The 16760-nt window shown below is 50.2% G+C and overlaps 1 protein-coding gene across 2 annotated transcripts in view; it reads right to left on the bottom strand.

Moving 5' to 3' along the window:
- Positions 1 to 244: 244 nt before the first annotated feature.
- Positions 245 to 16760, bottom strand: part of PCDH19 (protocadherin 19) — a 59512-nt gene continuing 42996 nt past the window's right edge. For both annotated transcript variants that reach the window (XM_063346428.1, XM_063346429.1), the window contains exon 5: positions 245 to 5242. In XM_063346428.1, the coding sequence (XP_063202498.1) occupies positions 4653 to 5242 (590 nt within the window). In that variant the 3' untranslated portion in view covers positions 245 to 4652. The remainder of the gene's footprint in view (positions 5243 to 16760) is intronic.

Here is a 16760-nt window from a genome sequence, read left to right as displayed (position 1 = left end):
GTCTCTCGGTTGCCCGAGCGGATGAGCTGTGGGAGAAGCAGACGAGGAAAGGCCTGGGGTGGCACCCAGGGGACCGGGGGGGCACCCAGGGGACCCCGTGGGCGCCCCACCACGCGCTGGCTTCTGCCCCCGGGCCAGCCCCCACAGCCCGTCAAAGCAAACCCACTTAGGCGTATTTAACCAAACACTTAACTTTCCATTTTATTCAATAATTGCTTTAATACTAAAATGCATTAGATGCTCAAAGCAGAGAAAAGAAAAAAAAACCAAAAAAAATCACATTTAGGTGGAAAACAAAGTTCTCATCAGATGAAAAAAAACCCCAATGTGGCAGGTACACCATTTTGAAACAGAATCGTAATAATTTAATAAAGCTGCTTTATCATCTTCATAAAATAGACAGAATGGTGATTCTTTTTTTTTTATTTTTTTTTCCCTTTTTTCCGTTTTGTTGTTTACAATGATTCAATCACCGTGAAAATGTACATAACATACAGATCAGCATATACAACAATTTATTCTTCATATACTCGGCAACGGAGACACCACAACGAGACGTACCGCGCTCAGTCCCTGCTGCCGCCAGCCCCGGCCTTTGGGTGCCGGACCCCGCGGCTCCCCCCGGGCTGCCGGGGGGGAGTGGGTGCTGCTGAAAACCAGTTTGCGGTGGGTGCGTTTGGAGAGGATATCCCAGTTTGGATCAGCTGAACATCAGCTGAGGCCAACGGAGGGTCTGTCTCAGCAGCGCCGGGCTTTTTCCCCATGGGAAGCGCAGCTCACGGGTCGGATGAGAGATTACCCAGAGCTGCCAAAGCAGCTGGAGCGACAAGATCATCAATTTTTCCCCAATGACAGACAAATGTGTTTCCATTCATAATTAGATTTTTTTTTTCTCCCCGCCCCCCACCAAGAATAATTTCAACATATCCAACAGTATGTTCTTTACAACTTGTTTCCTATTTTGAAAAAACAAAACAAAACAAAACAACAAAACAAAACAAAAAAAAAACAAAACAAAACAAAAAAAAAAAAACAAAACAAAAAGAATTCACTTCTGCACAAAGTGTGATCCACAGCCCACCTTCAGTCTCACACAAACAGGGAACGGCAACAACAGTGCTCAGGAAGGGGGAGGGATTTTTCCAGCCGTGAGTCGTTCCCCTCAGCTCTCCATCCCCACTCCCGGCACAGCCCTGGGAAAGGCTGGGAAAGGCCAGCGGGAGTGGGGAAGGCTCCCTGGGCCAGCACGGGGTAGGGGTCACCTTCTCACCCCCCACCTCCCCAGGTCCCCAGCCCCGGGGCTGCTCCAGATGGGGTCCTCGTCATGCTCGGGGGAGAATCGCAAGGGGATGCCGCTCCCCGGATAAAGAGGAGAAACGGGAGCAGAGCCAGCCCGCCTGGAGGAAATCAACGCATCCCGGCGATTCTTCCTAAACCAAATCTGAGGACGGGTTCAAGTTATTAAAAAGCACAATAATTGCATCTGGAACACCCCTGCCCCCCCCCCCCCAAAAAAAAAACCAAACCCAAAACCAAACCAACTCACCCACCCTGCAGCCTTGAACGTTTTTGCATGGCCAGATTCGATGCAACTAGGAAAAAAAACCCAAATCCAAGTGAGACTGTGATTTGCCCAAGAGCCCTGAACTCATCTCAAGTGACACAGAGGGACAGTGACAGGAGCAGCGAAATATCCAGGAGAGGATGGAAGCAGCGGGGCCGGGGCCACTCTCCGGCTCTCCCCTCGGCCCCTCGCTCCGCATCCCTGGCCGCAGCCCGGGTCAGCCCAGAAAAACTGGTGTTTAAACGATTTTCTTGGAGGCATAAGGGTTTACTGACCTCTTTAATGCCCCCTTTTAATACAGAATTATTTCACATTCCTTCTCAGCTGCGCTTTTATTCAGAGTGGCAAGGAACGTTTCCTCTGGGTAAATTAGAGACATGTTTCTTTTTTTGGTTTTGTGGGGTTTTTTTATTATTATTTTTTCTTTCTTCCTTTTCAGTTAGCATCTATTTTTCATCCCAAACGCCGGGCTGGTGGCGGTGGCTCCGCAGGCAGAGGGCAACGCTCAGCAGAAATTAATGGCCGGTGCTTTGTGGGCGGCTGGGGATGATGATGATGATGGGGATGGTGATGATGATGAAGATGATGCTGCTGATGATGGGGTGCCCAGGGACAGGGGGGACCCATGCTCCCCATCCCTGCGATGGGGAACGGGGGGGGAGCCGGGTCCCATCCTGACGGAGGTGGGGGACGGACGATGGGACGATGGGGGGCCGTTGCCCTGCGAAGGCAAGAGGATCTGAGAGACAGGGTGTCAGGCTCAGCAAACGCACACGAGAAAGATTCCCCCCCAGAAAAACCACCCGGAGCTGACAAAAACAGGCGACATGAGAATAAACCCAGCCTAACAGTTGCAGAAAATCCAGTTACTCCAACAGTCCCAAGCCAGCCCCTTTCTTCTTTGCTTGTGTTACAATAATACACATGTTTTGGGGGGAGAAAACCCCAGAAATAAATGAGAGCAGTAACAGCACACAGGCAGGAAACACCGCTGGAACAGAAATAACATATCCCTGAAAAATGGGCTCAGACTCCAGAAGAGAGGGGAAAATCCCCGCTTGGCTTTCCGGAGGGATGCAGGACATCACGTCAAGGCATGGGATGGGAGCCGAATGAGGTAGTCATCAACACCAGCGAGGGAAGCCTCACAGATTTCCTTAGACGACCGTTTGGCATCGGTTCTTTCCCAATTCCTGGCCCTAGCAAGGGGCAGGGGGACCAGCCTGACTGCGGACCTGTCTCGGACCGGCCATGGCTTCGGGCAGCATCCATCTGCCCTGAAGACACAAGTGGCTGGAGCTTAATTTTTCTTTTGAGGATAATAATGACTGGAGCTTGTTTTCTTGTTGATGTTTTTAATTTAAATAAAGCAAAGTAACAAATACTTTCTCATGATACGTAGACCTAGAAAGGCTACTTCTCTAGAAACCGCTAATTTCAACTTGCTGGTACAGCAAACATTGGCAAGAGCTATATATTTTCCCTTCCATCATCATTTTTTCAATTCTAGGAAATATTATTTAGGGTAGGAAAATCGGTCTGGTGAAGGGTTAATAATAATAATAACAATAATAATAATAATAATAATAATAGACTAACTGAAATCCTCCTACCTTTCTCATACCTCACTGAGGAATTATCACTGCGAGAGAGCAGAGAGCTGTGAAACCCCCTTCCCTCTCTCCCTTCTACAAAATGGCTATTAAAGTAGCTCAATTTTAAAATCAATTTTATATGAGTAAATTTGTACCCACACAAAAAAAAGTCCTTAATTATGAGAAAAAATAATGAATTGCTTTAATTTTTTCTCCATTAAGAAGGCACATTAATTGAATTAGTAGCGTTGTTACATATCACCTGTCTGCCCCTAAATTAACATCGCTATTGCTCGTTCCGTACTTATTTATGATGCAGGGATAGAAAGAAATCGGAACAGTCTAAAATCCATGCCATGATCTCACACACACACACACACACACGCACACACACACACTCTTGGCATAATCACAACTGGGAAACGCTGACATGGAAGCGTGTACCTAATTGAGAAGGTAATTTAGATCTCTTAAATAATTCCATCACTTTGACTTGGAAATGATTGGAGACGGGGGATATCTAAATCTGGGAACTAGAAAAAAAACAACTTGTGGAAACCAATCTTCCATGCATTGCCTTGAAATGATGCAAAAGAAACGGGTGAGGGGGAAAAAAAATTCAGCGCGGCACATCCGACAACTGCAATCCAGGCAGAATTTTCCCCAAAAACCTCTTCCCTTGATGCCCTGTCGCTGCCCTGCAAGAGTCGGGGGGCAGCTGCAGGCGATGGAGGGGGGGCTGGAAGAAGCGCTTTGCTCCACCAGGTCTGAAAACTGCAGGTTCCCCAAGGTTTAAGTAAGATGATTGTGATTATTTTTTTTTTCTTATTTTTTTTTTTTTAAGCTTGAAAGCCTTTTGCCATCACTAGACATACAGTAATTTGCAATATCAAATACAATAATAGTACAGATAAGCGTGTGACAGCAAAAGGATTCATAAATGCAGGGGTGTCCATAGCAAAATAGCAACATCTTAAAATACAAACAACCTCGTGTTGGGCGAATATTAAAACTCACCTGACTGTCATTTCCAACAGTCGCACACGAGAAATGGCCGCTATTTTTGTCTAGACTCTACAAAACCGCCGGGGTGATTATTAAAGGTGTCCGAATAAGGAATTTGCCATTCCATTCTTTCCGGGAATGGAAATTTATCTTCGGTTTTGAGATATAAAAATATAGAAACTCCGAGGAGGGGATAGCGAGCGCTCCTGAGGACTGGGGCGGGGGGGGTCTCGCCTCTGCCCCCGCCACCCACCGCCTCCCGGCAAAAGCCAAACACCAGCTACTTTGCTCCGGCTGCACACCCCTGTTGAGACAAGTGGGATTGTCACATTAACGATAGCTTCATTTATAAACAATACATTTAGGGAAAGCTTTTAAATACAGCAATCTGTGAACCATTGGTAAGCGATAAAAACAATCTGCGCTGGGAGTCGTGCGGTCCCTCATCCTCCTCATCCTCCATCCTCCTCCTCCTTGCCGGCTGCCGCTCAGAGGACGATGTCTTTTAGTCTCCGGGCGCCGGGCGAGTCCTTGTCCCGGCGTTCCTGGAGGAGCGGGTTGCCCTCCTGCCCCCCGCTCTCGCTGTCCGCCCCTCGGGGCTCTGCCTCTGTCGGCCGGGAGGGACCACTGTTCCCAAAGGGCTCCCGTTCCCGGTTGCCGACGCAATGCCCGGCACCATAGCTTGCCGCTGGCTTGCCGGCCAAAGGGCTCTTCAGGTGGAGAGGCGAGGTGACGGGGCTGACGGCCTCGCAGCCGTTGCCCGCCTCACGGACGGCACCGCTCACCTTGGGGCTGCAGGCGGCCGGGTCCACCGTTCTTTTGCCTTTGGGGTTGGCGAGCCGCTCCTCGGCGAGCGGCTCGCCCCCTTCCTTGCCGAAGGTGGCGAAGGTCCTTTTTGTGCTGCAGTCTGCGTAAGGCTCCGCGTCCACCGCCGTCGCCTCGATGGAGAGGGCGATGACGTTCCTGCCATGCTCGGGGGACTTGGCGCGGCTGGGGACGGCGCCGCGGGGCATCCAGCACCGGTCCGAGTGGCCCAGGATGCGGCACTCCTCCCTGCAGTGGAACCCTTCGCTCTGGTCTGCGGGGAGAAGACACAAGGGATGGTGAATGGCAGGGGAGTGCCCACCACCCCCCTGATCCCTGCCCGGGCTGGGGGACCCCCTGCCGAGCCATCGCTCCCACATGTGCAGCCGTTATCCTACCCCAGACAGCAACCGGTTTGAAGCAAAGCTCGGAAGATGGATTTTATTTTATTTTGTTTTTCTTTTTACTGTTATTTCTCTGCTGCTCTAACGACTGGAGTTCAGGTGCCAACAGGTCGTGTGTCACCTGTCCCGCTGCCTGCCCGGGGAAGGGATTTTGGCTGGGAGTGCGTCCCGGGGGCTGTCCCCCGTGGGACATCTGGGGGCCTGTAACCAGCCCCCAAAAGCCACTATGTTTTAAGCTCGGTCTGACGTGACTTTTAAGCTTGACTTTTTGCAGAGAGGGGAAGGGAGTGGAAGGAGGAGGGTGTTTTCTTTGGGGTTTTTTGGTGTATATTTGTGTTCTAACTTTTTGCTTCATCCCTGCTGACCTCCCTCCCCACCAGAGGCTTTATAAATCTCTGAGACTGCCCACTCCACTGAAGATTAAATGTGTCATTCCCGGTGCTGGGGGCTTTATTCATACCACAGCAATAAAGATCCCTTCTCTCCACTCGGGGCTGTCCCCGACACCACTCCACAGGGCTGAAATACGGCGCGTGGTGGCTTAACCCTTTCCAAGGACCTTCCCTGCCCAGCTCTGAACGCTTCTGGGTGGGTGCAAATCCTGCTGCCCGATGCTCGGATGCATCCCTGCGCTGCCGGCTGGCCCCCAGGAATGCAGGACCCCCCCCCATCACCGACGGACAAACCGGGGCTCAGCCAAGTGCAAAGCTGTAAAGCAACTGCAGGATTCTCAACATCCCCAGCTTTTGCTGAGCATCCTCCCGCCGAACACCGCAGGCTCCCGGCTGCTTTTCAGCCTCGGCTTACGCCTTTTCCTTCATTCGATAAGAATTTTTAATTGCAGCTAGCCCTCATAAAGCCCTACGCAAAGCCGTAGCTCCTTCCTACATACCCACAAAGCAGCGTCAAAGCACTAATGCCATTACCCATAGGAGACGGTGCTCGGTCGGTGCCGGTTTGATGGATCGAAGCCTGCGAAGGTGCAGACTCAGCCTGGGTTTGCTTCCCGTCCCTCCGCAAACCCTTCATTCCCATGCTTTGTACATCTGTGTGCATAACCTCCGCTCCTCAGCCACATTGGTATTTCCACCACATTCGAGCGCTAGGGCGGCTGATAAAAATTCGCAGCACATAACACAATGCACCAAAATATGAGCAGCTTAACGCTTACAGAGAATAAACGAGTAAAAGGCAGGCCTCAAAAAAAAAAGAAAAAAAGGATTTTATTTTTTTTTTAAAGGAAAAGAAGCCAATTAATTGAAAAATCTATGGGTAAAATATAAGCTTTTTCTCTACACCAGAGAGGCTACTCGGTGGCGCCGGGTGGCTGTGCAGGAGGTCTGGGTTTGGGCAGCCGCCTTTCCAGCAGTTTGAGAGAAGGATGCTCTGAGCCTTACACGCAGAACGACCTGCACCGAGATCTAAAAACCCACGCTCTTACAGTTTGATTCTGTTACTTTCAAGTACTTGAACAAAATAAAAAAAAAATTAAAAAAAGAGAAAAATTGCCCAGAAAGTGTTGCTGTCTGCCTATTTATCCACAGCTTAACTTCAAAAGGATGCTACGGGCATACAAAGTTGTGTAGTCTGGCTGTGATAGCAGAGGACTTGGTGATGGCTGGAGGGGCTACAGGAATATCTTGGGTTCTCATCCCCGATGAGACACTGATTTATTGTGCTGTGTGACCTTGGGCACGTTGCTGGAGCACACATCACTTCAGTCTCTCCACAAACATGAAAGGCCAGATCTGGGCACACGCTGGGCTGGCTGGTCCAGCATGGGAAGGCAGGGGGGAGATGATGCTCCTCACCTTCCCCACAGCATTGCCCAGCCCCATAGGACCACTGCAGCCCGGCAAACCGCACTCCAGCAGGAGCACGGGTAGCTGTGTCCTGCCTTGACCTATTTATTCCAAGCTGGTACATTTTACAGTTAAAAATGAATGGAGGACCTCACCAGTTACTGCACTGCAAGTGGATACCCTTCAAACCCTAGAAAGGGACATGTGCTTCCAGAGCGGGTTTATTAAAGACCGCTGGCGCGGTGCCGATCTGCTGGGGAGATGATCCGCTCTGGGCACCAAGATGCTTGTCTGCAAGTCGAGCCAGTGGCAGCTGAAATGCGGGCAGAAGAGTAGATGAAAAGCAGTATATTAAATTATACCAGTTCAATCTTTTATTTTACGAAGGGAACGTAACAAGTAGGAAGGACGCCATGCTGACAGGCAGTGGGACAGGAGTCGCCATCCGTCCGCAGATGTGAAGACAACAGGTAGCTCCACAGCACATTCTGCCTGCCTGCTCCTGTCCCCACCACACGTCTCAGCTTTGGTCTGCGGAGACCACGTCCCACAGCCAGAAACCATCCTGCTTTTGGGGACAACATGTGTCCGGGCTGCCCAGAGCAGCCCTGACTGGGCAGCAGACCCACGGACCAGCACAGAGCCCCGAGCAGGAGCCGCTTCTCCGTGGCAGAATGAGGATCTTCAGCTACCCACCCATCACCATCTCAACCCTGTAGTTGACATAAAATACTGCTTTTATACCACAAGCGTGCCCCTGTTGATACACACAAATGCCACACTGATCTTCTGCTATCCCAGGTCCAAGCTCAGAGGGCTTTGGGTTCCTCCCTGATCCCAGAGCTGCCACCTCGCATCCTCCTCCTCTGCGGGAGCAGATCCTGCCCCAAAGCAGATGCAGGCACGGAGCCACCGGCCACCGCTCCCAGCACTGCCCTTGGCAGCCGGGTCTGACTCATCCAGCCCTAACGGCACCCAGGACGGCCATTCCCATTCACCACCTCTTTATTGCACTGCTCTGTCTTTTATTTTATATTTTTTTTACCACTTTAACAATTGGAAATAGGACAACAGGAAATTCTTTTACAGCCTGAAACCTGCCCTAGTCAATACAACTGTTAACTGGCTGCACTAAAAAATGTTCTTAATGCAAGGAACAAAGCCCAGGTAATAACCACGCTGGAGATGAGGTTTCAGCATCTCGTTTCAGAGCATCTTAGGGCAAGGTAGCTTTTCAAATTGTGTCCCCCCCCAGGTGCAAAACATCCTGGCAGAAGCCTCGCCATCAAGAGGTGAGCAGCTTATCCTGAAGTCAGGCTTGGCGGAAAAAAAACGCATCGTTGCTAAACGTGAGCTCTCACGTAGCAAATATGAAACAAAATAAAACCAACAGGAATAAATATGCTCCTCAACAAGTATGGCAAACCCACGTTGAGCTCCGGATTTCAAACCTTCTCGACTTGCACCTTGAGGGACCACCACAAAGGCAAGTAATAATGAGCCTCAGCCAGTCTTGTGTGCTGTCTGCCCTGCCTGTCCTGCCTGCGCTGCCTGCCCTGCCTGCGCCTCCTGCAGGGTCTGAGCCTGGCAGAGGGCTGCCACGAACCATCAGCTGCAGGAAGACCTGGTGGGAGAGACAAGGACACCCACAGCTCAGCTGTGGGCAGATGCAGAGCCATCATCGCTGGTGGGGAACGGGGACAAAGCCACAGTGGCACAGGAAGCCGGGAGGTGACATGAAATGTCGGGACTGCCCTAATTCCCAACACAGCACCCATCCAAAGGGTCCGAGCACCCTGCCGCCGGCACCCCTAGCATGTCCCAGTCCCACCATGAAAGCTCTTGGCCAGGAGATGGGATGGATGCCCAAGAGCCGGGAGCCAAGAGGAGCCCAGGAGGAGCTGGCAGAGGACATCGGTGGGCTCTGGAGCACCAGATGTCCATCTCCCCACTGCGTGGGGTCTTGTCTCATTAAAAGAAAGGATTAAGGAACGTCCAGAGTGTACAAGTGCTTTCAGTCTCCGGTTCAAAGCCCGCATGCCCGCGGCAGAGCATCATGAAGCCGGCGTGCAAGGCGCCCGTTCAGCTCTCGGAGCAATTGAATTATCTCCAGTGGAATCGCAGCGCTGGCCAAAGAGACAAAGTTAAATCGTAGCAAGGTGCAAGTGCCTGGGAATGTAATATTCCTGATAAATGGCCAGATGACATGTGCTGTTATACAATCTAAGGTGCAATTTGGGCGATGACAATAGTCCCTGGAGTTTCCATTTTCAAACAGCCGCTCAGTTCAATCCAATCCATGTCAGAGCAGCTTTGCTGAGGTGAGTAAGTGGAGCTCATTTGTGCTAGCACATGGGGAGCAAGGAGAAGGAGCGGAGGAGTCGCTTGAAAAGGAAAACTAAGAAAAAAAAATAGAAAAGGGCGTTTCTGGAAGAATGGTAGCCTGGCTGGGATGGGAGCATCGTGTGGAAGCCCGCGCCGGAGCGGGACACACGTGCCTAGACCTGGTCCGGTACCGTAGGTACCATCCTGCCGGAGCCTGGCTTTATCTCCACATTTCGGCGTTTCTTCAGCAACCCTATGATTATACTGTAATCACGATGACACCGCTCCTGGGTACAGCAAACAGCACGATCATTAAAAAATTCATTTCAAAATCTTCCTGGAAGCTAATAAATTTTACAGCAGTTTCAATCCTTTCTCATTGCAACAAAGAAAAGCTTAGTTCCAGACAAATTAAAAGTAAATTGATTGCCTTAGGGGAATCTATTCAAATATCACTTTTCCATGTTAGAAATCTCTTCCTGAAACAAGAAGAGGAAAGCCAGGGAGAGCCAGCATGGGAACGATGTGGAAAAGCAAATCATTAAATCTCAGTTCACGAAACTAAGAGGGAAATTGGGGGGGAATAAAAAATCAAACTTAAAATAAAATGCAAATGTCTCACTGGGGTGCGGGCCTAACATTTGTGACGGAATTTATGAATAATAAATATGAATAAATAGTAAACATGAAGGGATCAAACACTGCTGTTGATGTTTACTCATGGTTAGCCATCTTTCATGGACAATGCGCGACTGCATTATTTAACGCTCCTCTTCCCAGCTACTTTGGGGTTTCTTTTCAACTCCAGCACCCTAATTTTCGCAGGGATGCACACCAGGAAGGGCAGGGCATGTCCCTGAGCCCCCCTGTGGCACCCAAGCACCCTAGACCCGTCGGCGGCGCCCACCTCCCCTCCGTCCCACCAGGAGCAGCTCTTCCGAGCATCATCCACCGCATTACGCTCCGGATAAAATAATAAGCTCCAGCAAAATACAAACAGTCCCCAGCCATGGTTCATCATTTGCTTGTAAATTAAGACTCTGCACCTCTCCCTTATCTCCCGTAATAGCATAATATGAGGAAACAAGAGGTGGGGAATAGTGTATTATATTTTTGACCTATGGGCTTTTACAGAGCCTTCTTCGCCTTTCCTAATAAGAAATCCCCAGTCTATGCAGAAATGTAATCCTGGCGTGGCTCCCCTTGCACAATGCTCGGAGGATACTAATAACCAGGGACAGTGACAAATGCTTTTTACCGCAACGAGGAGCCTTTCTTTTCCTCTCTTTCCCCATTGTTTGGGATTTATGCAAGCTAAAAAATGCCGTATTTTTAATCCTGGATTGTCTGTCCCAACACAGGAGGTCAACAGTGCTTGGACAAAGCAAATGCCTGCGAGGAATTCTTTTAATGAAACAAGGGATGCAAATTAGATTAATTTATCAGGCGGTTGCTGATAAGGACCCATGGCTGAATGCAGCTCATGGGCAGCGCTTCTGTAATGGCCAACAGAGATATGTGCCGGGGACCCACACGGATTTACACCAGCCACGGGGTTGGCCCATTCCCCTCTTCCCCTGCTCCATATTACCATTAATAACCCCCTTCCTTCTGCGGAACGGCCCCCATCTCATGAATGAAGACTGACACACCGACACATCCGGGGCGCCTGGCTAACCACACAGTGGAAGATAGAATTGATGCAAAAGATTTTATCTGGAAAAAAAATGCCTTTCCAGGCAGGTCGAAGGCTTTGGGATGAGAAGGCGGCTGTGGGAAGGAGGGCAATCACCCAAGGGCACGCTGGGCACTCCGGCAGAGCCAGACCCAGTATTATGGGCTGGGATGCAATTTAATGCTGGCTGCCCCCCTTTAGCCGGGACCGCGGGCCAATCCCCACCTCATTCACATGGCAAAATTAATTCCCCTTCAGAGGGCGGGTGGAACACACCATTTAAACTCCAATTAATCCTTTTCTGACGACTTAAGTGGTCCGTCGAGCTTGTGCCAGCCCTTGAGCAGAGGGGATTTCACCTCCGAAACTCCGCTACTCGCGCCTCCATGCAGGGCTCATTAACGGCCTAACTGATGTTAGGATGCAGGATGCGGTCCTGGGAGAGGAGAGCACTCTGGGATCTGATAGACCTTTTCCATCTTGAACCATTACGGCTCCGTAATTCATAGGCACTGCTCCCATTAATGCTAATGGCAGTTACCACGCTGCCTGCACGAGTGCAGAATACAACCCTTTGACTTCATTACTGGAATTCAATTTCATTAACACTGGATACAGAGGGATTGTCCTAAATACACTCTTTCTTATATTTTTTTCATGTTAATGTAACCATTTGAGTATATTATACCCTGCAGAGATGGAAACATTTCTAGTCTGTTTAAACACATTTCCCACAATTGGGAGCAAAACTTTGTCTCCATTTATGCCTTTGACACCAGCTGCCTTCCATTTAATGGGACTTTAGTCACTAAAGCAAATTAATCCAAAGGTTACTTTTCGCTGCTATTGTCAAATCCGAAACAGAAAAATTCACATATTCTGTGGGGGTAACGCGGGACCAGCCACATTCCAATGGCAGCAATAAATCGAATTATTACCCTGTCCCATTCAAAATTAGCCATTGCTCAGAAAATAGCTGCTCCGCGAGTCTGATAAAAATCCAACAAAACAGAAATTACAGTTGGGGGAGATAAGAAGCAATTCCCAGCTGCTCATGCCGGGCCAGCTCCTGGCCCAGCGCCTGTCGGAGCAGCATCCCTACCCTCACTGCATCCCTACCGATGTACACCCCTCGGGGGGCTCATGGCGAGTGTGTTAAAGCAACCGGCACCTCCCTTGTCCAGGATGAAGCAGAAGAACCCATCTTCATCCTCATCGTCTCCCCACAGGGATGCGGAGGGCCAGGGTGCTGGCAGGAGCGGGGATGCAGGCGAGACCCCCACCTCCGAGGCTCTCCCGTCCCTGTGAGGTTTCTGGTGCTTCCACACAACAAGTGAGAAATAAAGGAGCCGAGGTTATAAATGCTGATACATAATTTACTCCTATTATCAAGATTAAACACATCTTTGCATGCTTAGCATAAAACAACTGCCTTTCCCCAGATTTCTCAAGGACATGCATAAACTTCATTATTATCTAAATAATCAAAAGAGTATTTCAATAGAATATTTAACTGTCTGCCTACTGGAACAGCCTTAATCTAACACTGATCCTCTGTTGTCCTTCATGTAAATATTGTTGGGACGTCAGCCAAAGCCTAGGGAAGTGAGCTTCATCTTGGTGGATGGGAATCTCTCGTGTCAGATACAGTCAGCCTGACTAATGAGACCTACAGCTTGCCAAAACCTACAGCCTCGCTGTCTGTTCCAGCCATTGAACGCGCTCAGAAACCCAGTGGCACCAGCCCAGCAGTCTACAGATCCCAATCAACTATCAATAGCTTAAGTGTAAGTGATTGTGTATGAAGTACGAGCCAAATGTGTTTCCTTTTTCAGTTTTAGGACCTCCAGTATTGTTATTGCACCAGTAATGCTTGCACGGAATTAATCATAGACGTACCCACAAGGCAAAACATTATGAGAAGCTCTTTGTACTTTCTAAAAGTGCACAGCTCTGAAGAGCGGAGGGAGCTGGAAGGCTTCCCAGCACGATGGGGCGTTCCCCACCATCGGGAGATAGCTAGGGAATTTTTCCCTTTTTTTTTAAACCGCAAGCATTGGTTGTTGGCCATCCTTCATCATGACATTGACCTCTCGCTCCTCCACCCTGCAGCCCGGCGTTGTCCCCTCCCTGGTGTTCTACTTTAACTCTTTTTCAGATGAACACAAGGCTTTTCCATGCTGGTGGATCCTCTCTTCTGAAGCACGGGAATGTCCCATGATGAGGTGCTGGCCTAGGGTGGCAGGTGCATGAGGAAATCCCACAGGGAACTGGGATGGCCATGGTGACAGATCTGCGAAAGCTGCTCTACATTGTCCAGCACCCAACAGCACCCATGGCCTGATATGGCACCATGACTCACTGGGACACAAAGATGCTCCTGGTCCTCCCTGTCCCGGCCACCAATCTATGTGGAGGGCTCAAATGAGGTTCCAGCTCCATGCCAAGGAGGGATAACAGCAATGCCAGGGGAACACCAGCCATGGGTTAGACTGGCCCCATAGCCGCCAGAAGAGATCACGTCACTGCCAAAGCCTGTGAATCTGGCCCATTTAATTCAGCCACAACTTCGTTCTGGCAATTAAGTTTACCTTCATCAATTAAGAGAATGATCATAGTGTATAAATATACACATAAAATTACTCCAAGGTCAAGAGTCAAATCTAAAACCTCATATAAGCCTAATTACATTACCTGCAAGTCAGGGACAAGCTCAATTTCCAGCAATGGAGGTGAGGTCCCATACCATCTCATCCCGTCCCATTTCATCTCATCCCATCCTGTCCCATCGCGTCCTGTCCCATCGGCCCTGCAGCTGTGGGGATGAGATGGAAAATGAGCCCTCGAGTTTGCCTGGGCTGTAAACTGAAGAGCCACAGGGAGATGGCTGAACAACGGGAATAGAAAATAACCCTGTTTTCATGACCAGTGTTGGGCTCCACGGCTCCAGCCAAGCTGATGCCAACCCACGGGTGCCTGGGCACTTGATGCCGAGTCCAACGTGGGGGGTCTGCACACCACCCTGGGTCCTGCCACATGCTCCCATCCTGTGGCTCCAACGTGGTGGGCAGGAGGCTCCTGGTCCCCAAGGAGGGCTGCTCCAGCGCTGCTCTGACTTCTGGCCAGGCTTCTCTGCCTGTGCAGCCTCCCATCATTCCTGACTTCTCCGAGGCGCCTTTCTGCAGCGCTGCCCTGAGGTCAGGCTGGGTGGTGTTGGCTCCCGGCCCCGGTTCACAGGGCTGTCAGCTAAATTGCACCATGGCATCGTTACTCCCGGTGACGGTGTGACAGACAGACAGAGCCCAGCTGGATTTTCAAAACCTAAGCACTTTGCAACACGACAGGCAAGGAAAAAAAAAACAAACCACCAACCCACAACCCTCTTAGCCTGAGCAGGTTTTATCTGGAAATACCCAAAGCTAGTAGGTGTAAGACCCCACAAAATCATTCCTCCTGAACCACTTTTCTGACCAAACCTTTTAACTGTCACCGGGAAATAAAGAGCAATAAGTACCAGCCTTAGCCAGCGTTACCTGATTAGTCTAGTCCCCACCGCATCCTTAACGCAGCCTTTCTTCAAAGGGATAAAGCAACGTCGAAATGACTGATGTAATTTGGTGCTTTCAGACAGAGTTAGCGCGAGAAGAGTCAAGTTCATTACATTGGAGTTCACCACAGGGCTGCGGCAGCCAGGGCCAGGGCTGAGCCGCCAGCCGGGCGCCCACTCCCATGGCAGGAGCACAAGATGCTTAACCCAAATGTGTTCCTCTGTGGTGGGAATCAGCCTGATTTTGCCCCTTCCCTGGGCACAAGAAGGGGGATGCAACGGGGGAGGCAGGCAACGCGGTCCTGCAGTAATTCTGCTGGAGTCTCTCTACAGGGATCCACCCTCGCTGTCTGCGGCACACAGATGTAATGCTGCCTCTTTGCCACTGCACGCTCGCCTCATTTCTAAAACACTTACACATGCAGCATGCATTAGAATTAAAAAACCATTAAACCTCGGAAAGGAAAAACTTTGACAGGATGCGTAATATACTAAGTATAATTAATTAAATTGGATGAGGCACTGGGGGACAAGAGAAGAGTGGATGGAGACTGTTCTTGGAAAAGGGATGGTAATGCACTAATGTTCAGTGTGTGCCATTAAGTAAGAAACAGCCTTGGAAGAGGCGAGGATGAGCGACGGGAGCTTCGAGAGACGGCACCAGCCAGTTGGGCACCTTGGATGCATAGCAAAGAAGGTGATAGCATGAAATGCGGCCATTAGAGCTCTAAAAAAAATGTTAACAAAGGTGGAAAAGGCACCCGAGAGATGGAAGAGCAAAAATGGCATGGAGGTTGCTAAATTGCAATACCCTACTAGTGACAGTCTCCTCCAGCGCATCTCTTGATGCCCTGCAAGGGCTCAGGGCAATGGACCACCTTCCCCAGGCTCCTCGGGGCTGGTGTAGGCATCAGGGCAGACAAAGGGAGATTTATTCTGGAAAGCATCTGGCTCTCCGTGGGGTTATTCGTCAGTTGTGCGTGGTTCCCTAGCGTGGATAACACCCTGCTGCATCCGTCCCCCCTCTGCGGGCGCCGGCAGCATCAACCAAAGCCAGGGCCGGGGAGGGAGCATCAAAGGCATCCCCAGCCCACACAGCAGCAGGCACAACATGATGAGACAGCCGCAGCCTGGCTGTTCAGCAGGACAAAGTTTTAACAGGCTTAACAACAGCATCAGCACTGATCATTAGGCAATTACAACTGCTGAAAGTTGACAAAGCACCAGGACCAAATGAATTATCTCCCCAAATCCTGCAGGCAGGAGCACGGAAAAGAGAAAAGTTGTCGTCAACAGCCTCTGATAGCTCACCGGGTGCAGAAGCAGTAACTAAAAACTAAAGGGCTGCTCGTTTACTTGCTGTTTGGAGAGATAAAAGGGAAAGGCCAGGAAATGAGATCTTCAAAAACGCTCTCATCATTTGGGGAGCGGTGGGAGGGAAGGTCCTGGAAACACCGATACAGCCAGGATTGCTCAGCCCTTGGAGACGTCTGATTCAGCGAGGAAGGGACTGCGTGTGTTCGGAAAGGGAAGGCAGATTTTGGCTGGGGGAGTTCACTCCTGAATCACCCCCAGTGCGGCTACTTGCTCAATCCCGCACATTCTTGCATGGCAGCCAGCGCCGGCCGAGGGGACAGTCGTGAGCTCTTCTCCACGAGGACATGCCAAAACCCACTCCTGCAGGGATCTGTAGAGCTGAATTCCCATGGGGCCACGGCAACTCCCTGCTCTGTCTCCTTGCAAACCACAGGATGCTCAGCTTTGTCACGCCGTGCTTCCCAAACACACAGCCCTTCGCTTGGAGTGACAAGGCACGCTTTTGGGAAAAACATGCAAATGTGATTTAAAGACTCTAAGTGATACAGAATATATCACATCCCTTGGGAACCTGTTCCAGGGGGTAATTATTCTAATTCCTAAAATCACGTGTCTCGTTTGCAGCTAGAATTTTCCGAGGCAAACCTCCATCCTCCAGCAGCGCCTCTGCCTCGTTGCCTGCATTAGAGCGATGCTGAGTAGCGGATCTCTTCTCCCCGAGT

This window comes from Chroicocephalus ridibundus, chromosome 9, assembly GCF_963924245.1.
Source record: "Chroicocephalus ridibundus chromosome 9, bChrRid1.1, whole genome shotgun sequence".
Taxonomy (NCBI): Eukaryota; Metazoa; Chordata; class Aves; order Charadriiformes; family Laridae; genus Chroicocephalus; species Chroicocephalus ridibundus.
The sequence above is the reverse complement of the archived record's forward strand: the minus strand, read 5'-3'. Positions and strand labels throughout refer to the sequence as shown.